We start from the raw sequence: 22,812 nt of genomic DNA, 5'->3' as shown, positions 1-22,812 counted from the left end.
TGCTGAGTCCCTCTGTACTGCCACCCCTTCCTTCTCCCCTGACCACAGAGGCTGCTTGAGCACAGGTATCGTGCTGCCCGGGATGATCTGAGGGTGTCATGCAAACACATTGTTATTATCGTTTGGGAAAGCGGGAGGTGTATTTTACAGTGTTAAGAGGCTGACATGACATGACCAAAGGCCTGGAGAGGATGTGTGTCTCCTTGAGGCAGCCATAGTGCCCTGTGACTCATCACATGCTGTAGGGTAGCGCGTTGAGTGTGAGAATTTCAAGTCTTCCCACAGTAATCATGTAAACACCCAGTAATTCTGTGTAGCACACCAAGTCATTCCCTGATGAGTGTAAGGCTGACCATAAAATGGAGAGATAAGAGCATTATTATAATTTAACTGCATTTGAACTTTATGATCTATGTGTTCTCCACACAGAAAAGTACAACATGATATATTATTACATGAACTAATAGGAATATAGATATGTTTTATAATATATTTTATGGATAGTTTTATAATTTCGGTGGAGTTCCTCTTTAGGCTAGCTTAGGTTCTGTTTTGTTGCTTAATTTTCAACAATTTTTGTTTCCTTGGAATATCGTATTGTACAGGACCAGCAACAGCCTAAGATCAAAACCAAAATTCTTTTCAACTTTTTGAAATTCTGTGTACTTCCTGAGGCTAAAACTATTTAGAAATTTTAAAACTTTGCCAACAGTTTATAGTAGGATAGACCTTTAAAATCTGTGTACTGGCTTTATAATTAATCTTTTGATCTGTTAGATCCCTAGGTATTTCCAGAGCCCTTTTCTATTTTTCCCAAGCTATTTTGCCCAATGGAGCTTTTTCAGGTCCTGGTCTATTTAAACATGTTCAGGAACATATGGAGACCTGTAGTAATGCTAAACCCCAACTAATCTAGAAATAGGGGTGAATTTCTTTTAAATCAAAGTTTGGTTGTGGCTTAATAGTTTATTCAGTTGTCTGCATAAAGTAAAATTTTCTTATCTGATTTAAAATATGATTTTTTTTTTAAAAGATTTTATTTATTTATTCATGAGAGACAGAGAGAGAGAGAGAGAGAGGGGCAGAGGGAGAAGCAGGCTCCCAAGGAGCAGGGAGCCCGATGTGGGACTCGATCCCAGGACTCTGGGATCATGACCTGAGCCGAAGGCAGACGCTTAACCATCTGAGCCACCCAGGTGCCCTAAAATATGATTTTTAATAAGATAAATCACCCTAGTACATTTATTGTTTTAATTCCTCTGAGCTCTGCCTCTGTGATTTTGTCTTTTTTTTTTTTTAATCTTTTATTCCTCTACGTAGCACTCCCCCCAAACCCAATTTTCTCTTTGCGATGTTTTCTCTCACGTTTGCTCCTCTAGCCCAACAAATGTGTATAACTAAGGACTTCTAGTGGCCAACACTGGAAGTGCCTCTCAGAAATACCCACATGTGTAAACATTTGGCCCTCCATGTACACTTGGTGCCAAGCAACTGGCAGAAAGCAAGAACCCAGGGCAATAAATTGGTTGTTCGGACTACATGATACTATTTATTTTCATGAATTTTATACTGAATCCAAATTTTAGGTAAGTACAGGAGAAACCTATATTAGTCTTGTATAATAAGCATAATGTCTTTGTCTTGTATTTACGTGGTGATTCACTTGAGAATCTGCAGTTTAATTAAAACTTGAGGTTTAATGTGTGAAATTGCAGCCCTTTCTAAGTATTGTGAATGTGATTATACATTAACAAAGTGAGAAGTGGTAGATGGAGATGATGATGGTGGTAGAGGAGGCTTTATGTCATGTGAAAATTCAACTAGATACTTAGGCATGAGGTACAATGTTACTTTACAGGATTTGATCCGAAATTTAGTGCATAAGGAATTCATATTGTACCAATGTTCAGGTCAAAGTTATGTAACAGGAGAGCCAGGTTTATTCCTTAGGTACATACCACCCTAGCTCTGAAGTGAACTTTATGAAAAATCAGAGCATATTGAAAAGTTAGAGAATTTTTGGCTTCCTGAATGTGGACCCTGGGTCGCTCATAACTCATAATTCGCTCCAGATTTATCTAGCACTTGGCATCTACTCTCTAGCAAAAAATGATTATTATAATAGTTGAGTACGGTGTTGAGGCAGGCTTATACAATGCCAAAATCATGCTTTGGTTGAATATCATAGGAACTGAGAGTTTAACTGTACTTCACAATAAAACTGCATGGGAGATTTTGAAAAAAAATTCAGAAAGGTTTTGAAGTACTCTCCCTTTTATAGTCAGTTTGGCTGTAACATTGGTTTTGAAAATGCAAATTTATTTGAATGTGATGGATACATTAAGGAACAATTTTAACCTAACTTAATTTTTTGTTTGGGTGTGCACAGTTTTGACCACAAGAAGCACTAGTGAACACAGAAAACTTCACCTGGTTGAACTGCATGCACACACGCACCTCAAATAGCACCCAGCCCCCCCCTCCCCCAGTTCGTGAGTGCATCTGGAGCTGTGCCCATCCACAGCTCCTATTACCCCTTTCATCAGATTGCACATCACCTCTTCCACTTCGGGTAATTTACAAGCTGCAACGGTCAGAACACCCACTTCCCAAGCAGACCTCAGGTCTTTTTCAAGGTCAGTCGCCACATGCCTTGAAGTAGTTTTGCGTTCCTTAACTATTTGACATACGCAGAGCTGTGCTATCACTTTTATTCAGTTCCTGTCTTTTTTTTAATGTATCACTGCAAAAGTTTTTAATGCTGTGCCCCTAACCCTATTTTCCCAACAAACCTTGTGATTTTTATTGCAAGGTGCAAATGCAAAAATGTTTTTGTATAGTGCAGTGATTTTTGGGAAACTGTACATCCCATTAGAGCAGAACTATGGGTGCAATTACCAAATGCCCAAATCCAGAGCTCCCAGTTCTCAGACCCACCCTCCTTCCAGAAACTCTCCTCACACATCTGTAAACATTTAATATCCTTGTTGTGTTCCTTCCCCTCTGACCTCTCCTGCTGTGTCTCTTACACTAGTCCTCTCTGCTTAATTTCAGTGATTCTGGAGCATCACTGTGCTGTTTTCGTCTCATTTATCTTTAAAATTCCTGCCTCGGAGATGTATACCTGTTTTCATCTCAGCTGCTACCTTTGTGCAGAAAATCCCCAATTTTCCAGTGCCAGAACCACGCCTCCACCCGGTTCTGATCCCTGCTGCACGTTTTCACCAGACTGCCCTGTTGTAACCAGGGCTCCACTCCACCAAAGAGGAACTCCACATCCTAGATGAGTGAACACATTAAAGATACTTTGTAACCTGTGAAGTGCTTTACAACCGTGGGGCGTGTTAAGTTTTTCTTATCTGTCCAGTTTCCCCTCTAAGGGGAAAGAGTCTTTGGCTCTTCCTCTATGCCCACAGCAAACCAGTCACTGAGCCCTGCTCTGTCCCCTACGCAGTCTCCCACTTTCTTTCCCAGCCCCCTCCTGCGTCCCTCTCCCGGTGCTGTGACGTCCTGCCTGCTTCCTGTCCCCACCTTCACGCCCCCCACCCTGTGTTTCTTCCTGCATCTCGGTCTCTGTTCAAAGTTGTAATTCCGTATCCCATCCAAGCTGACCCTTCACTTGTTTTCTAACCACGTTTCCCTGCTTTCCCCTGACCTGATGGAAATGCCTGGAGAGGCTAATGATATTTTACATTGATTCATATCCTGCCCCCTCCCCACCATGCCTGCACCGGGGCCCCAGATGCCGTAGCAGCCACCTATGCTCCTCTCTACGTGTTGGTTAACAATTCAGTGGCAGTTTTCATCGGGCAGAGCTTTGGGTTCTTTCTATAACTTTTCTCCTATATAGGGTTTTTTCTCTACTTTTCTCTTACATAGGGTTTTTTCTCTACTTTTCTCTGAGTTGTATAGTGGAAAATGTAGAAGTGGAAGTGAGGTTTCAAGAGGAAACCAGGACAAATTACTCTGGAAACAGTTTGTTACGTGGAAAGTGTTTTTATAGTGGCCTTGCTGGAAGGGATGATGACTGCAGCTATTAATGACGTGGCTGCAGAAGGGGCTGGGGTAGCTATCACATGCAGCTGGGCCAAGACCCCCACAGTGATACCACTTTGACACCCCCATTCAAGTATATGACTTTCATGTTATTTTCTTTTTTATTATTATTATGTTATGTTAATCGCCATATATGACTTTCATGTTATTTTCAAGTATGAAAAGCTATCTTGTATTTTCCAACAATAACTTCAGAAATGGTTTCTATTCCATTGGTTCAACTCTAGGAAGTTTTGCTGTACTTGGACGCTTTACTGAAAGACAATGTTACCTCTGAATTTCAGTTCTGAAGTCGCAGATCCCAGTGTTCTTGTATTTGAGTCTAAAATTTTTCAAAATTCTAAAAACTTCTTTTTAAAGTATTAAAAAGAAAGATAGTATTATTAACTCGGAGAGACATTACTTTTTCAAGAGCACAGAAAGAAACACCAAAGCTTATAGATTCCTGAGAGAATTTCCTTCTTCTCTGTCCCATTCTCAACATTAATGAACTGACTCAATTTGTCGGGCTGTGTAGGACAGGGTGACAGTCCTTCGGTGACACTGAGCTTTAGAGACATCCATACAGATAATTCTGATTGGGGGGAGAACACTGCTTTGGATTGAATTGGTGGTCTTCTGAAGACCTCGATCCTTGCCTCACATTTGCTGTTTTGCTACACTTTCCTGGAGTCCTGAGAGGCTAGTCCTGCTTTGGTCCAGTCCTCCCTGGGTCCTTCCTGAGCCAGGTGGTACCTGAAGCCACACCTGTCACCTGGGCATTCACTGGTCACCAAGGCCTTCCACGGATCTCCACGAAAGCCTTGGAACCCACGGGGTGTTCAGAGGTAGGCGCATGGGTATCGTTTCGCTAGGTCCGTTGGCAGGTTTGAGACCGCTGCTCAATTACTTGAGTTTGTTACATGTCACACAGTCACAGAATCTTTGTAAAAGAACAACCTAAGTTCCCTTTTGTAAGGACATTAGCACTTCTGAGGCTTTGTAACTTCGTTAGAGATAGCTACAGCCAAAGCAGCAGTGGCTACAGTCATGTATAAATGTGGGGACGGGCACAGCCAAGTCTGAAGAGGGAGGTGTTTTCTGTCTGCAGCTGAGGTCAAAGCAAGATAAAGGGAAAAGTCTAGAACTCAGAAGATGTTATGATTGTTATGATTAAACTTCTTTCACCCAAGGACTTGAAATTATTGGCAAATTGTTTTTGTGATTCTCAAAATGTGTGTTCCTGGGATGAAAGGAGATTCTTTGGTGTACTGTCCAAAATCAGACATAAGATCCTTACATAAAACTGTAGACTTGGCTTATCCTGAAAATAAAATTTTCCCACTTGATGTGCAAATTTCAAAACAAAAAATTAAGAAGCAGTCTATAGAAATCTAGTGATATGAAATATATTAATATAGTGACAGTTCTCATAACCATATCCACAAATAGAGAAGTTTGCCTAATACTAACATGGGAGTTACTTTCGAAACAGAACATTCTTATGAAAGGCATTTCTGTTTTCTGTCCAGCTTAATGAAATATGAATTTTTATTTGCCTTTAGTTGAAACTTCCTGCTTTTCATCTGCGGGAGTCCTGTATTAAAATCCTATAATAGAGTTGATCAAATTTATGAAATGGGTTTCTGGGCTATGTTAAATCCATAGATATTCCAAATGCACTAGTTCCACAAATTTAGGGAGTTACTGGTAACTAGACATTAATAGAAAATCTATTAGCAACAACTACACAAAACATCTTGTACTTCATAAATAATATGAGCTGTCCGTGTGGTAAGTTACTAGGGTTAGTTAGCAGCAGGACAATCTGAGCCAAGACCTGTACCTCTGTGTTTAAAGGGATCAGTGGAAATGCATTTGCATTAATGTAAATAATGCTTCTAAAGCCAACCAGTCTATTGGGCCTTGTATTACATTGACATATTCATGTAATATATACAGAGAAAATAATTTAATTTAAAGCAGTTTCTCCCTTTGACTCATCTCTTGATGTCACTCCCCACGTATTTGCTTTTGTCTACTCTGAAATGCTTATTCTACTAGTTTCACATTAAATGTAAATGATTTCTCTCTTATAATGATGAATTGTTAAGTGGAGCCCAGCAAATTGTTTATTGTTGTCATTTTAAAAGAATGTTTTCCCAAAGCATTTTACAGAAATATTATTTAAAAAGACAATTCTCAAAAAAAAAAAACAATTCTCGCAGCGCCTGGGTGGCTCAGTTGGTTAAGCGTCTGCCTTCGGCTCAGGCATGATCCCAGGGTCCTGGGATCGAGCCCCGCATCAGGCTCCCTGCTCAGCGGGAAGCCTGCTTCTCCCTCTCCCACTCCCCCTGCTTGTGCTCTCTCTCTCTCTCTCTCTGTCAAATAAATAAATAAAACCTTATAAAAGCAAAAGGACAATTCTAGGTGGAAGTCAGTAGCAGAGACTATACCGCCTACTGTGTGTAGCACATGTCAGGTGTTACTAAATTCCTTTCTGCTTTTGTATGTCTCTCTGGCTGGAATGCCCTTTCCTCAGCTTTCCTTGCGCTGTTGCTACTCGGACGGCAAGACACGTCCTGGTGCTGTGGAAAAGCAGGGGCCTTGAGGTCAAACAGAATGCATCGTTTCTTAGTTGCAGTCCCTTTGCCCTTCTTACCGGAGGACCTTGGGGAAGCAGCTTAACTCTCAGGTCCTCAGTGTTCACACCCCACCTCACATGGGTTTTGTGAGCCTTAAATGAAATAGAAAGCACTGAGTACATACCTGATGCAGAGGAGGCGTTCAATTACTTTCATTTTGATTCATTCAACCAACACTTGTACTATTTATAACCACAGCTTGTTATAAAGCAGCAGACCCAGGGTGAGATGGGCCCCCTCTAGATCTAATGGCCCCCTCATGTTGTCCCTGCTGTGTCCTCCTCCCGTGCCATGTGCTCTACATTCAGTCATAGCTGGGAGCTGAGTGAAGCAAGACCTCAGCCAGCTGGGTGGGCAGGCAGGAAGGTCCACCGCCTGGCTCTGCCCTCTCAGCCTGCTGGACCCTTAGAGTGCGCTGACAGGGGCTCACAGCCCAGACAGCTTGCTGGGGAGTACCCAGCGGGATTCTTTCACTCAAGGACACTTTATGCAAATACTGCAGGAGTTGAGGATTAATGAACACACTCTATGGAGGAGAACTATAAACTGTTTACTCTACATTAATGTAAGGACCCACCCTGACTGTAAATATGTACCCTAAAACTATAAAAAGATATAAACTGGCAGTTCCTCCTCTCCAAGGAAGTGGTGAAAACACTTCATAACAGGTGTGGCAGGATGAATCATCTCTGCTAAGGTCTGGGTATGTTTTCTTCCTGCCTTCTCTAAGTTCTACTGATTGTTTCTCGTTGTGCCTGACCTTCTCTGAGGCTGCTTGCTTCCAGAGTACCCCTCCAAGATGGTCTGCGAATAGCTGCCTCAGTTTACTTCCACACCTGAGAGGAGTGGCTTTTCGCTGTGTTTGCGTTCTCCACCCTGGTGGAGTAGCCACGTTCGTATTTTATATACTGCTCATAAATAAGGGTGGAGTGTGTATTTAAGTCCAGTCCACAAACAGAGTATCAGCAGGATGCCATGACACCACCACTTACACCCCCACTAAATATCCCATCTACCTACTGTGGCTTAGGGGTATTTAACTTTGTCACACCCAGTAGCACATGGGCTACAATGGCCACGCCACATCTTGTTGTGATTACTGTTTGCTCATAGTCCTCAGTCAGCAACTATTCTTTATTCATTCATAGCGCTTACTTCGGGGTCCCCCACTTAGAGGACCTCAGTCAGTGATTGTCCCAAGAATAAAGGATTGATCCTTCAAGTACTATTAGAGCATCGGAGGCAGGCGAGCCTCTCTCTCCAGACCCTTGAAATGGATGTGCTGTCCTTAAACCTCGGGTGTATTTTACAGCCGAAAAGTGCCTAACTATTTAACCTTTGGTGATACTTTAAACTGGAAGATGCTTCTAAGAATAATAATGTGATTTGTTGTTTCTCTGAGCTTCACCACACCAGACTTTTCAAGTAAAACTAAAATTAGTAATAGATGTTTGAAACATTGCCAGTGAACATACGAAGGGAAGGCATACTCATTCAGCTAATCTTGGGTTACCAGAAAAGGCTTCCCCAGGCCCGCTGGCTAAATGGGGGCATCCATTGTCACATCTGTTTGTGTCTTCATTGTGCCTCCTTTCATTTAATCCTCACAGCATTATATAGGTGGCGTCTTTTATTAACTCATTTTATAGGTAGGAAATGATGGCTCCGTGGTGTTTAGTATCCTGGCCTAGATGGCAAAGCTAATGAACAGCAGAACCAGGATTTAAGCCCATATAAATCTGAGCTCTTTCTGCCCCCACACCATGCTCAGTAAGAGTGTGTTTTGACCACCTTTCCCCCACAGGTCATCTGTATGCGTGAGCCTGTGCTTAGTGCTACTGTCTTGTTCTCCTACATTCCTTCTGTTACTGCTCCTGTCCTGCCCATCTGCTTCATGACCAGGTTCATTCCATTGCTGGTATTTTTTTTTCTTCTCCTTTTTCCTATTTGAGTGATGGAGGCACAGTTAGCTAGTTCTTTGATAGTGAGTTGTGACAACCACCATCCTTGACTTCTTTAAGCTTTATGCTTCTTCATATCTCATTTTGGCTTGACATCAAAGCTGAAAAAGGTTACTGATGACGGTATGAACCTTTTCGGGATGCAAATGATGTCATGGTACGAATGACTTTATATCAGTGTAATTGAGCTCTTAACTACTCATTTTTATCATTGCCTGTTCAATATGTCAAGCTGTAAAATAGAATATTTTAATTTACAGGCATGACTCAGATCTTGAAGAACGAATGTGAAAATACTGAATTCCAAAGTGCAAGCTCTAAGCTCTTCCCATGGGATATGGGCTTCTTGAAGATAGGGGCTATATGCTGTCTGTCCCTGTGTCCCCAGTTCCTGCTCTGGGCCACGGATAATGAATGAAGGCATAAATGAGCACCTGTGTGGGCCTTAAACCTTTTGGGGTTTACTATAATTTTCTTCGAACAGTGGACAACCTGGTAAATGCTGTGTGACTCATTTGAAGAATCTGGTGCACTTCTTAAGAGGCCTGTTGATTATGCTTGGGTTTCAATAAGTGTAACTAGTCGAAATAGGGTGTTCCTTCTTTGAATTATACAAATAATCCAACCTACTTATACTTGGTTTCTATAAAATAATGACTGTGGCAGTTAGTGGTAAATACTATAAAGAAAAACAAGGCAGAACTTAAAGAAATGGAGAGTGATGGATTAGTATTTATTATTTAAAATAAAATGGTCATGTAATATAGATGGGTAATGTTATAATGAAAAATATTTGGACATTTAAATACAAAAAGTTGAAATCTATAATGAAGGCAAGCATCATATTTGTACCCATTTGAGTTATGAGAGCTGAATCAGGCTATCCCATTTTCATAGTGATTTTAGAGCCAAAAAGATTACTTTAGACAGATCTTTTCCTAACATTTTGGTAAGTAAAATAATTGATCAGCTATGCCCTGATCCTTTTTTTTTTTTTAATTCAAGCTTGGCTGCTAAAAATAAACACAAGTAATTTGGAATAAGAACTCAAAATTGGATCTTCTATTTTTATTTATTTATTTTTTCAAAATTAGATCTCTTAAAATCATTGATAGGAACATTAAAAATACTAGTTTGATATCATTAGTGATGCATTAAATAAAAACACTTTTAAGGGACACCTGGGTGACTCAGTCAGTTAAGCATCTGGCTCAGGTCATGATCTCAAAGTTGTGAGATCGAGCCCTGCTTCGGGCTCTGCACTCAGTGGGGAGTCTGCTTGAGAATCTCTCTCTCTCTCTCTCCCCACCCCCGCCCCTCCGCCCCATGCTCTCTCTCTCTCAAAATACATAAATCTTTAAAAAAATAAAATAAATGCTGTTTTTTGATCCTCATGGTAAGTTTTAAACTAATTTTCAGATGAAGGCACTTTAGCTGAAATGAGTAAGGTGTGTAGGTGGTAGAGCTTTCTGTGAGATGAAGTTGAAGATTTGGTTAAAATGAATGACTGAAAATATAATTTAAAACACAGATCAGATGTGTACACATATATATTTGTAGCTTTTCACACTGAAACTCCATTCAGTATTGACTCAAGTTTCAAATTCAGTGTTGTACAAGCCTAACTGTGAAACACAATACTCCCAGTCTGTTTGAACCATTACATGGAAGGCAGGATTTTTCATTTTGTACACACACATTTGGACTGAGTCGTGGGAAGTCAGATGAAAGAGCGTTTTGCCCCAGCACCTCAGCCTGTTTGTAGAGGAGAGCCCCCCTGCACGTGTGTAGACCGATGTTTGGTTGTCAGGTGTAACCCCGTGTCTGGGTGTTCCCTTTCCAGATGATCCAGTCCCTCAAGGCCGTGATTGAAAATGCAGATGCTGTGTATGAGAAGATTGTACATTGTCAGAAGGCAGGTAAGTAAAAGTTTGTTTCTTCTCTTCAAAATAAAATTAGCAGCATCATATATTTAGACCCTTAAACTGTTTTATAATCTTTTGGGCACTATATCCAGGAAATCATATGTAAGAATTATTTTTCCATGGCTAAAGAAAATACTAATTCACTGCTTCTCGAGCCTGGATAACAAACTCACCTGGGGGAAGCTTTTAAAATATCCTGGTTGAAAAATTCATAGCTGTTAAAAGCTCCCAGGTGTTTCTAATGAGCAGCCGAGATGGAGAGCTGCAGGCTGACCTCCTCCTCCTCAGCGTGCCCTGTGCTGCTGACCCCCCTCCGGTCCCCCCGCCATGACCTTCCAGCAGACGGTGGGAAGGCTGAGTGAGGCTTGAGCAGAGAGAATAAGTTCTTAGAAAGGAGAGTGGGCACCAGTTACAACCTCTTGACACTTTTTAATGCACTGACATGTTCAAATGCTGATGGATTCATCCATTTAATATCAAAATGTTATACCAGATTATAAAATGCTACCATCTTATTGATTTTAGCTGAGATAAAACCAAAAAATCAAGTGATCTGCATTGTACTAAGAATAGACAAAATGGAATTCTCTCCATTTTCATATTTTGTTAGAGTATCATTTTGGAAGATACTAATATGAAGAATATTTGTAGTGCATAAATAACAATATCTGTCCTTAATTTCTAGGATTTCTGGTCGCTATTCTTTTTTTTAAGTTTATTTGTTTTTTGTAATCTCTACACAAAGTGTGGGGCTCCAACTCACATCCTGAGATCCAGAGTCACATATTCTTCCAACTGAGCCAGCCAGGCGCCCCTGGTTGCTATTCTTTAAAATCTAGAAGTACCACTTAGCCTGAAAAAAAAAATCATCTCTTATCTCAGAAATGAACTCGTTAAAAATAGATCAAAGACAAAGATACATGTGACAATTTTCTTTTTTGGTGTTTATTGAAGGAATATTCACATTAGTGACTAATCAACAGACGAAAATCCTCATCTTGTTTTATTCATCTTTTTTTTTTTTTTAAAGATTTTATTTATTTATTCATTAGAGACAGAGAGAGAGAGGCAGAGGGAGAAGCAGGCTCCCAAGGAGCAGGGAGCCTGATGCGGGACTTGATCCCAGGACCCTGAGATCACGACCTGAGCCGAAGGCAGACGCTTAACCATCTGAGCCACCCAGGCGCCCTTGTTTTATTCATCTTGTTAGCAAAATATTATTAGCAAAGTGATCTTTCTACTTCTAGTCCTTTCTGGGCTAATACTCTCTACAACCGCAACTAAAATGAGATACTTCAAACACCATTTTTATCCTGTCACTGTTGTAAACAAAATCATCCAGTAGCTGACTAGAGTCTGTTGTATCAAATTTAAACTTCTAACTTCCCTTGTAAGGTTATCTACCAACTGGCCAGACCATTTTGTCAATACTATATAAAATTTGTTAGTTAAATCATCTGTTCATTCATTTAATAAATATGTTTTGAACTTCTACCATACCAAAGATACTTGTAAGTGCTATCACATACCAAAATATTAAAAAATAATCAAGATTGGTGTTTGCCTTCTAGAACCTTTCAATCAACCAAGAGATATGAAAGTAATCACACATACTCAAATGTATTGAGTACTTATGCTGTGTTACTCAGGAGTCTGAATTTGGTTTGTGGGGCAGTGGGGAGCCATTGATTTTTGAGCAGAATAGGAGAGAAGATGAGCTTTAAGGTGATGATCGCAATAGCTGTGTGCAGAGAATTTTCATGGGCAGAACCCAACTGGGAGACTTTTGGGAGCAGTGAGGAGGAAGGGAAGTGACGGTGTGCATCCAGCCTGGCCTTTGGGCTGCCTTACCCCTTTCTGGTGTGTTTCTCCTTTGTCAGATTTTCACAAGCCTCTCGTCTGGTAAGACTTCTCTCCCCCTCCTCTCTGCCAATCTGTACATTTCTTCCGTTCCTCTCAACAGTCTTCCAGGAGAACTTTTATAATTGCAGGAGTTATGTTACCTAACCATTCTACTCAGCCCTGCAGAATGTGTTTGGTTCAGCTCACAGAGCTTCAGTTACTGTGTAAAAGTTTTATTAAGGTATTCTGCATCCTTTAAACAGGCTGGTAACCTGCTATGCTACAGGTTTGCATATGAGTTACTCTGTATTTTACCCACAGCACCTGTCCTAACATTCTGCACAGAGTAGTCACTTGAATACTAACTGACTAAATGTGATTTGACTTGTATTAAGGATTCAGTTCTACTCAATGCATGTATTGTCATGAGAATTGTGGACTGTTAGAATCTGAAGCTGTATTTATCGGGCAAAAAGAACTATTTATTAACAATTTGAGTTATTGTCAGTTCTTTGCAACTTCATTGGTTTATGAAATTTGACTATTTCTAGCATAATGCAGCTTTCTGTTGTTGTTCTATTTAATTTCAGTGAGGGATATATTTGCTTGTATTTAAAAAGCTGAAGAGTCTTGCTATTAAGAACTTTGCTTGGAGGGCAAATAAGAACCACAGCGTAATGGTGGTTCACATTCCTCTGGGTTTGAAGATCTTGAGAAGCACATAACGATTATCTTTTGGTTTCACAGTTGCTGCTGACCGCCTACACAGCCCTTCTGTTATCCCAAGTGCTTATTTTAGAGTCCTTGATCTTTTGTTTCTCATGTTTACAGTTATCGGAAGCGCATATAGTCATTAGTCATATGAAGAATTGCTAATTTGTATTGGGCTCAAAAACATTTGCATGAGATTTTACTTCTGATAAATAATTGCTATTCTGCTTACAGAACTTTAATCTGGCAATGACAAAATGAAGCTACCAAAGTGCTGTAAGCAAGGATTCTTTTAGAAGCAGTTCAAACTTCCAAACACAAATTTATATTCTTGTAGATAAACCTTCATCCAAACAGCTGTGTGAAATACAGAGTCACGCTGCCACCTCCAGCCGCATGTTCAAAAGTGTGCCCAGTTTGGACAGGTTCCGACTCCAGGCTATGTGGTTCTTTTTTTTTTTTTTTTTTGAGATAGAAATGGGTTTTGCTGATGGTGTTCTTGGGAAGAGGGGGTAAGGCAGGAGAAGAATGCTGGGAAGTGAAGACCCCCCCCAGCCAAAGTGGGCTGGGATTCTGCAGGCCCCGGCAGGCAGGCACATGGCCCAAAGGGACCCTGGGGGGGACAGTGAGATCAACCAGGAGATGGGCATTTCAGGCAGCCTGCGGAGCCTACTCTTTTAAGAGAAGAATATTGCAGCACAGAGGACTGGAGGGCCAAAGGGACATCTTTATAAGCAAGCCATGTCCCTCAAAATGGGAAAGATCCACTGAAGACGTGAAGAGGAAACATTAAAAGATGAGACCGGGAGTAAGGTGGGAAGAAATGAGGAGGGCAGAAATCCAGGACAGTGGTGAAACACTTGACCTTAGAAAGGGGGATGGGCCCCTCTTCTTCCCAGACACTCCAGAACGCTGTGACATGGAGAGAAATTCTGAGGAGGAGAGGACCGTTTTCCATTGGGCCGGTGGATGTGGACATAGTGCCATAGGAGGGCACCAGCTTCGGGAGTGAGGGAGTGGAAGGGAGGCCTCCGGACAGGGGCAGAGTCCAGTGGCCTGGCGCCAGCAGAGGGTCGGGTAGAACAGAGGATGTGGGGCAAGTGGGTCTGGGCCGACGTGTGAGTGAGAGAGAGGGGTCCGTAAGAAACGGTGTGGCTAACAAGCATGAGTGTGCACAGATCCAGGAGCACAGACGAACACACTCCCGCTCTTTCTCTCTCCTAAACCCAATGCGTGCTTGTTCTTCCAAGACACAGCAAAGGAGGAGATTGCTGAGGGGCACATGCAGGGCAGCTGGACGGGAATCTGCAGAGGGGGAAGCTTCCTCAGAGTTCTTCTTTAAGAAGTTTATTAAAGGTGATGATAAAAGGGTAGCCAGATTCTTTCTGGGGAGAAGTCTTTTCCACCGTGTAACATCGATCTCTATCTCTCTTTCACTGGCCCAAATGGCAGCCTGTCTTTGAATTTTAATTTCCTCTTTGGTCACAGGATGGGAAGATGATGTAGAAGGAAACCCAAACTGCTTTGCTTCAGTGCGTTGGATGTTTTTATCTGGTGAATTTAAATGGAAAATAATTTGCTCTTTAGAAAGGAAAAAGAAATCAATGATATACTTCTTGTTAAAGATAGTGAATTAACACATGCTTTTAATTTCCCCTCCCTTCTGAACCTCATTAAAATGACAGTAAGGGTTTGTTGATTTTTGCTTTTTTTTTAAGGCAGAAGCCCATAAGGACAAAATGGGAGGAACATTTTGGAAACTGAAAACTACCTGAACAAGAGATAATTGACTTAGGTGGTGCAGGAGGGCTGAGTCTGAGGCCGGTGGTGGGGCACTGGCGTGCATTCTCATCCATGCTGCAGGCTGCCCCTCACCCGCGAAGAACCTGGTGGCACCAGGTGCCTCTGCAAGTTGGGGTGAAGGTAGGGATAAAAGAGAGAACTGTCTGAGAGAGCTGGATCAAGGAGCAGTTAGACCGCAGAGGGCTGGGAGACTGCAAGTGTCCTGACAGCAGAGATGTGAAAATAACAAAATTTTCATCCTTCATTTGGGGAGTTAAATAGGTAATGCTCAGGAAAAGAAAATTGAAACATCATAAGCATGTTACTTAGAAATATGGACAGGGCGCCTGGGTGGCTCAGTTGGTTAAGTGACTGCCTTCGGCTCAGCTCATGATCCTGGAGTCCCTGGATCGAGTCCCGCATCGGGCTTCCTGCTCGGCAGGGAGTCTGCTTCGTCCTCTGACCCTATCCCCTCTCAGGTGTTATCTCTCTCTCATTCTCTCTCTCTCAAATAAATAAATAAAATCTTTAAAAAAAACAAACAAAAAACAAACAAAAAAGAAATATGGACATAAACACTAAAAGAGGAAACAACAACAAAAATTCAGCTAAAGGGGTTGAATATAAATGCTTCTGGAAAGAGTGGATGGGTAACAATGATTTGGCTCATTAAACTATGTACATAGTTTTGATAAAAATTAAATTACTATTAAGTTTAAATTTAATTTAAATGATTAAATTAAAAAAAAAAGAAGAAGAAGAAGAAGGAAGGAGGGAAGGAATCAAGGACCAGAAGCTGTCACAAGAATCCCTGACTGAGGATGTTCCCGGAGAATACATGGGCCACACTCCCAAGCCGTGGGGACAGCATTGAATGATTAGGTGGGGTTTCTGCTAAGGACCCCAGCCGGCCCCTCTGGCATCATGGACAGGCCCAATGCACAGGTGATGTCTGGGTGCCTGGGTGGGCGAGAGCATAGTTCCTCTTCTGGCAGGAGAGTTGGTTCTTTCTGAATCACAGGGGACAATCAAGCTCTAAATGAAAGAAACCCCAGCCCACCCCAGAGTTATTTAAAGAGAAACTCCTTTTCTAAAAGTTCTAAGGGATTCTCATGCATGGCAGGGTCGCATCGATACCCAGTAAAGTAGGATATAAGCTAACCTTCCAAATAATGAAAGCTTTTGTTACCCTTCGTTTTAATCCTTTTAATGGAACACTTTCCATAATAGATTCTATACGTCCCTGCTTCCTTAAACTTGGTTTGCCAAACGTAATTTGAACTTTGATGACTGAGGGTTATTTTGAGAGACATCTGTTATTATCTTGCGGTTTAATGGAGAGCCCCCCCAGGAGCTTGTGCGTCCCAGAGAACCCCTAACCTGCCCTGCCCGCTCAGATCCTGTTCCAGGGTTAATGGTTTATTCGTTACTTCCATTCAATTTTCACTTCCTACTGCTAATTTGTATTGTTTCCGACTGCCTATTAGTACACCGACTTTTTTTTTCCTTTCTAATTTGCTGCTTCTCGTCTGCTGAGCAGTTGGCATCTCCCCCATGGCCAAGCTTGATAGTTTTGTCTCAGTAAAAGCAGGTGAGAGCCCGACACACTCCCACATGGAGAGAACAAGCAGAGCAGCGGGCCAGGCCTGCGTGTCCTGCATTTGATTGCTCCTTTTTTATTTTGCAAACTCCTCGGATCTCAGTGTTCCTAGGAGCTGGGATTACCAGATAAGCAACCTGTCACTATCCATTACTTGCTTTGCTCACATCAGTGTCTTACCCAACACAGTATACATAAAAGCAGCCGTAAGATTTATCCTGAAAGCACCTCGAAAGTTTGCAAAAGGAGACCTGGGAGCCTCTAACTTCTGTTTTCATTTATGCCTGGATGTTTCTCAGCTGTGTCTGACAGAACTAAGAGGTTCATCCCTGGGGAGCAAGAGACCTGTATTCTTGTGCCTTGCTGTGTGACAGTAGGTTAGTCGCTACCCCTCTCTGTCTCATTTTTCTCCTTCTGAGTGACATTGGAGTATATGATTCCCTCCTGGCCCCATGGGTTCTAAAATGCAGCGACCTAAGATCAGTTGCCTAATTAGCAATTTTGGAATGGCTGGATTACAGTTACTTAAAAAGATTACAAGATTAAACAAGTAATCCCATCCAGCAGCATGGGGATACTTAAATTGCAGCCCATCAGCATGAGTTTCAAGGGGGGAAGTTAATGCCTAACATTAAAGGTGAAGAGTGACCTCTCTGAAGGTGAGACACAGACCTGGAGTCAGACCCCAGAAGTCCTTCGGGACCCTCAGCATCTGTACTCTCAAAGAATGGATGTTGAAATGCCAGATCTCCGCAGGCACTTCAATTAGCTCACAATTAGTGAAGGCATGGGAAGCCAAGAAGTTGCAAGTCTGCCCCACGTGTCCTTTTGTTCCCTCAAAAGGAACCTTCATTGCTGATCAGGGAGAGTAGAGAGAATGATCACAAAGGTGACATCTAGGCCAATTCAGGGCAAAAAACGTCAAAATAAGCACCTGGTATCTAGAACCCTCTGACTTACCACACCTCTCCGTCTCCTGTACCCGTCACCCCATCCCATTTTAAGATTCCCACATCAACCATCATACTAATAGTATTTTTCCTAAATGTGGTCAGAATCTCTTGGGGATGCTTGTTTAAAATGCCGTTCCTTTGCCTCACCCCCAATAGTGAATCTTTGGGGATGGAGCTCAGGAGTTTGCCTTTGAATGAGGACATTCAAGTTTTGAGAACCTCTCTTTAGAGGGTGGAGCAGAGCAGGCCCCCTTTGGGGTTCATGCTGCACTCTGCCCCTCAAAGGGAGCAAGAACTATTCGGACACAGATATGTACTTGCTGATGTGATGGATTGGCAGCCAAGTTGTCTTTCTCAGGGGGCATAGCCCTTCTTCCTAACATAGCTTTCATTGGTGAAGCTTCTCCACAAACGAAGGGGAGGGAATTTGGGGGGATGCTTGACCTTCCTGGGATACCTGTCCTGTGAGCAAATCCCAAAGCTATGCTTTCTTGTCACTTCTTCCTCCCTCCTTCCTTTGTAAACCCACGGAGTCTAAAAGCATCACTTTTATTTAAATAGGAACTCTCAGGGTCATCTCAGCAGATGTTCTGCTGGAGAGGGGTCAGGCTGCTTTCAACTCCGGCACTCCCACAGAAATTTTTTTGTTACTATTCTGTTATACTTGCTTATTAAAGCTGAGAAGAACTACAATTCAAATAAAGTCCACAGATAAATTCAATCATCTTTCTTGGACAAATACCAAAGTTTATATATATATACCTAATAGATATCTTTGGGTCTAAAATAAATAGTCGAGATGATCTCTAAGGCTTTTCCAGCTCTCAAATTTTATGGTCTACAAGTCCCATAATAGAATATAAATAAGGGATTGTAGTGGGTAAAAGTAAACAAATGCATTCTTAGAATGTGTAAACAATATTTAGAGATAAATCTTCTTATAGGAATAAGGAATTTTTTTTTTTTTAAAGATTTTATTTATTTGACAGAGAGAGACACAGCGAGAGAGGGAACACAAGTGGGGGGGTGGGAGAGGGAGAAGCAGGCTCCCCGCAGTGGGACTCGATCCCAGGACGCTGGGATCATGACCTGAGCCGAAGGCAGTCGCTTAACCGATTGAGCCACCCAGGCGCCCAGGAATAAGGAATTTAAAACAAGTTTAATTAACCTGTATTCTTTCATTACAGGTCAGTCAGAGCCATGTCAAAAACATGTCATTGTACATGTTAACATATGACAGGAAAAACACAGTTATGCATTTGTGGAATGTGTTCAATGATAAGATATGCTAATTACTTATTAAAGTTGCAAAAAAAATAATGAAGGTCTCTGCTATCATTGAAAGTTATAAACCACAACCAAGCACATGATGTAAATAATAGGTACAATTGAAGTTTGAAGAAAGGAGTAAGCCCAGAAGCTTTTGTTGGTAGGGAAGGAGGTGGGCTAGAATCTAAGGACTTGAGGGAATGCAGGATCCATGGAGGCAGAGCAGAAGGAACAGGGCTTTTGAGGTGGGCCAAAGTGTAGAAGATGTGATTTCTGTGCACATGAAATCTATTGTCCTGGCTAAAGGGAGATATTTGCTTCTGGAAGCAGCAGAAATTAGGATTGGAAATAGAGCTTGCTTCAAATGATGGAAGCCTTTTAATTCAAGGATAAAGTATTTGGGGTTGCCTTTCTAGACCAGCATTTCTCAAAGATTGATTCAAGGAACACTAGTCATACTCCTCGGCAAAGGATCTCATCATCAAATTTTCATAACAAAACTTACTCCTGTTTGGAGATTATCAGTATACATTAGCATGCTACGTATCGTCCAGTTTAACTCAGCATGTCCTGAACTTATATTCTTATAAATTCCTTGTTTCAAGTTCTGTCAATGTCTTGAATACTTTAGGAAACTACTGTAGGTGATGGGAGTGCAAAATAGTTTGGGACAGGCTTGGGGACTCATTGACCGACTCATCTCTGCCCTTTGCCCTCCATGTTCAGATGCTCCTCCCAGCAATGGAATGTGGATGCTTGCAATGTCAGAATAGGAAGGAATTGATTGTGAAGGTCTGTTTCAGGTTTGGTGAGCATGATCACAGTAGGATGGCACTGCTATAACAAATACCACAGACTGGACAGTTTATAAACAACAGAAATTTATTTCTCCCAGGTCTAGAGGCTGGGAAGTTCAAGATTACGGTGCCAGCAGATTTGATATGGTGGCGGGTGATGCTCTACTTCCTGGTTCATAGATAGCACCTTCTTGCTGTGTCCTCATGTGGTGGGAGGGTCTAGGCAACTCTCTGGGAACCCTTTTATAAGGACACTAATCCCATTCGTGAAGGCTCCACTCTCATGACCTAAGTACCTCCCCAAAGCCCCACTTCCTAATACCATCACATTAGGCATTAGAATTACAAAATATAAATTTGGCAGGGGGTGCAAACATTCAGACCTTAGCAGGTGGTCCAATGGAAGAAGCTAGTAAGTTGTTGAAGCAACTATAATGAAGCTTGGGATGGAGTCAGGCTTACAGATAGAAGTGGTGTCATCCATATGGAAGAGTTACTTGCTTGGATAAGTTCTCTAAGGAAGAAATGGTTGGGAGGAAATAATGAAAATCCAGGGAGATGATTATGAATCTATAATTCAGAACTGGTTGTTTTACTTTATTTTTTATTTTTTTATTTTTAAGATTTTATTTATTTATTTGACAGAGAGAGACACAGCGAGAGAGGGAACACAAGCAGGGGGAGTGGGAGAGGGAGAAGCAGGCTTCCTGCAGAGCAGGGAGCCCGATGCGGGACTCGATCCCAGGACCCTGGGATCATGACCTGAGCCAAAGGCAGACGCTTAACGACTGAGCCACCCAGGCGCCCCTGGTTGTTTTACTTTAACCTCAAGTCATAAAAGCATTCCCAGCACACCTGATACCATACAGTTGGCTTACTGTGTTTTCTTGCAACTTGAATATAAACTGCTTGAGCGCAGGAGTTTATTCATCACATATCCCAAACTCCAACAGTGCCTGGCATTCAGCAAATATATGCTGAGTTGAATTGATCGTTGAATGCTGCATTTATTAGTTCATTCTTTTATTCACCAGGCACTGACGAGGTCCTTACTCCCAGTGTGACAGAAGCTGGGGATTTCACTCCCTGTCCCCAGGGGGCTCCAGGTGGAGTTTCCAGAGACAGGCGTGTGAAGAGAGCCCCACCGCACAGCATACTTCATGCAGTAGTAAGAGGGTGCTGCTCTGCAGCCTCCACAGCACGCCCTGTGATCAACTCTGTCGGGGGTGATCGGGGAACCAGATCTCAGAACAGGAGCTGAGTCCCGCAAATGATTTGTCTGGGGCATGGTGGCAAGAGCAACGGCCGGAAGACCATTCAGGAAGCTCTTGCAACAATCCAGCCCAGTCTGTGGTTATGGTTATGGTCTATGGTTATGGTTATAGTAGTTGGGGTGGAATGAGGCAAAATGGTTACATGCTGGATATTCAGCTATATTCTGGATATGTAGATTTTCCTCCTCTGGAATAGGAGGAAAGAAAGAGGGAAGTCAGTATGACTGCAGGATTTGGGGCTGGAAAGGGGACACTGCTATTCACTGAGGTGGGGGGACTGAGGAGGAGAGGCTCAAGAGGGAAGGGCAGGGATTTGGTTTAGACAGGTTAAGTTATGCCTAGCTGAATTCCACGTCTAAAGTTCGGGTAAGGGGTCCAGACTAAAGGTAATGGGTTTGGAATCCATAAGCACAAAGGTGGTCTTTTAAGCCTGGAGACCGACATCATCTGAGAAGTGACTGGATGGAGGAGACAGAGCCCTGGCCCTCCAACATTTAGGTGTCAGGAGAACATGTAGAAGACCAAGCACAGGAGGTTAGGATACAGCCAGGCAGGCAGAGGAGAACACCATGATCTTGTAGAAGTTGAGTAAATGAGGTATTTCAAGGAGATGCCATTTTGCATGCATCAGACCCAAATGTTTATATACAAGACTGCAAATATATATATTTACCTCACACAGGATCATGCTAGATTGGAGAGGATAGAGGGGAAACTGATACCTGTCACATTGTTGGGGGGTCCACATCTGAGGAGGGCCATGTGGCAGTAAATGTCAGATTTACAAGTTATGTACACTTTGAACCAACAATTCCATTCTTTCAGAGTTTATTCTACAAATACGATCACATACTTGGGGAAGGACAATATGTACAGAAATTTTTTTGCAATACTGAGAACAAGCTAAATGTTACACCCTAAATATTCAATAGGAGGGCCCTCGTTAAATGCATGGCTGGTAGATCTGCATAATAGAACATTATGCTACCATAAAAAAAGAATAAAATATAAACCTGTATATCTACATTCACTGTACCCACACATGCTACATACTACACATATACAAGGAAGATCTTATATATACATATAGGTTAAATATATATATATATTTATATATAATAATATATATATAGTTTTCAAAGTCAGTGTGCTATTTGCTAATATTTGTTTTAAAAGGTGGGGTAAGAGAATAAGGCCCTGTATGCTTGTGAGGGCGTGAGACTCTCTGGGAGGATAAACAGCAGTTGCCCGATGGGAAGGGAGCAAGAAGACTGGGGGATGGAGCAAGGAAAGATAACTCTCTGTATACCAGTTTAGATTTGGTAAATTGCTGAGCCATATCACAATAATATCTGTTCAAAAATTTAGATAAGAAGAGGTACAAAAAGCAAGGGAAGCACGAACAGGGTAAGGTGACGAGGCCCGGTATGTCATGGTGATCGTGCCAAACTGTGGTAGAGAGGAAGGATCCAATTTAAGAGTGGCAATCCAAACAAAGGCTTCCTAGGTTTAAAAAAAACTAATCTTTGAGTATAATTGGGGTTGAAATGGGGAGGGTCCTGCTAACAGCATCATGGCTCCCGTGACCCCACCCCGCGTGCCTCACGTGGCCGCGTGTTGAGGGTGGTTGCCTGGCACTTGGATTCCACAAAGGCCTGAAAGTTATACAACTTCCTCCCACCTCAATTACCCAGAGGGAGCAGGCTGGTGGAGGAAGGAAAACCTCTCTCGTGCAGTTCATTCACAAAGTGTACTGCTGTGGATGTGGCATTCTGGGAATCTTGTCACCCATCTGGGTTTCAGGGATATATTTAAGAGACCTGGCTTATCTCTTCCACCTCATGTGGAACGGGACTTAGCAGCTCAGAAATCCATCTTAAAATAATTTGGCTTTTGTTAATGTCAAGATTGGAAAGAAGGCCAAGAAAAAGAGACTACCAACTGGAACTGTATGAAAAATAATTAGGCATTTCCATGTCTCCGTGGGGATGATGGTGTAAATGCCCACGTGTCAGCAG

At 42.1% G+C, this 22,812-nt stretch overlaps 1 protein-coding gene across 2 annotated transcripts in view; it reads left to right on the top strand.

Moving 5' to 3' along the window:
• The window catches only part of PLCL2 (phospholipase C like 2), a 173,759-nt gene that overhangs the window by 123,396 nt on the left and 27,551 nt on the right, over positions 1-22,812 (top strand). For both annotated transcript variants that reach the window (XM_081825979.1, XM_081825986.1), the window contains exon 4: positions 10,485-10,560. In XM_081825979.1, the coding sequence (XP_081682105.1) occupies positions 10,485-10,560 (76 nt within the window). The remainder of the gene's footprint in view (positions 1-10,484; positions 10,561-22,812) is intronic.

Source organism: Leptonychotes weddellii, chromosome 1 (genome assembly GCF_054177405.1).
Source record: "Leptonychotes weddellii isolate Sample4059 chromosome 1, ASM5417740v2, whole genome shotgun sequence".
Classification (NCBI taxonomy): Eukaryota; Metazoa; Chordata; class Mammalia; order Carnivora; family Phocidae; genus Leptonychotes; species Leptonychotes weddellii.
Note: the sequence above shows the minus strand (reverse complement) of the source record. Positions and strands in the feature narration are given on the sequence as shown.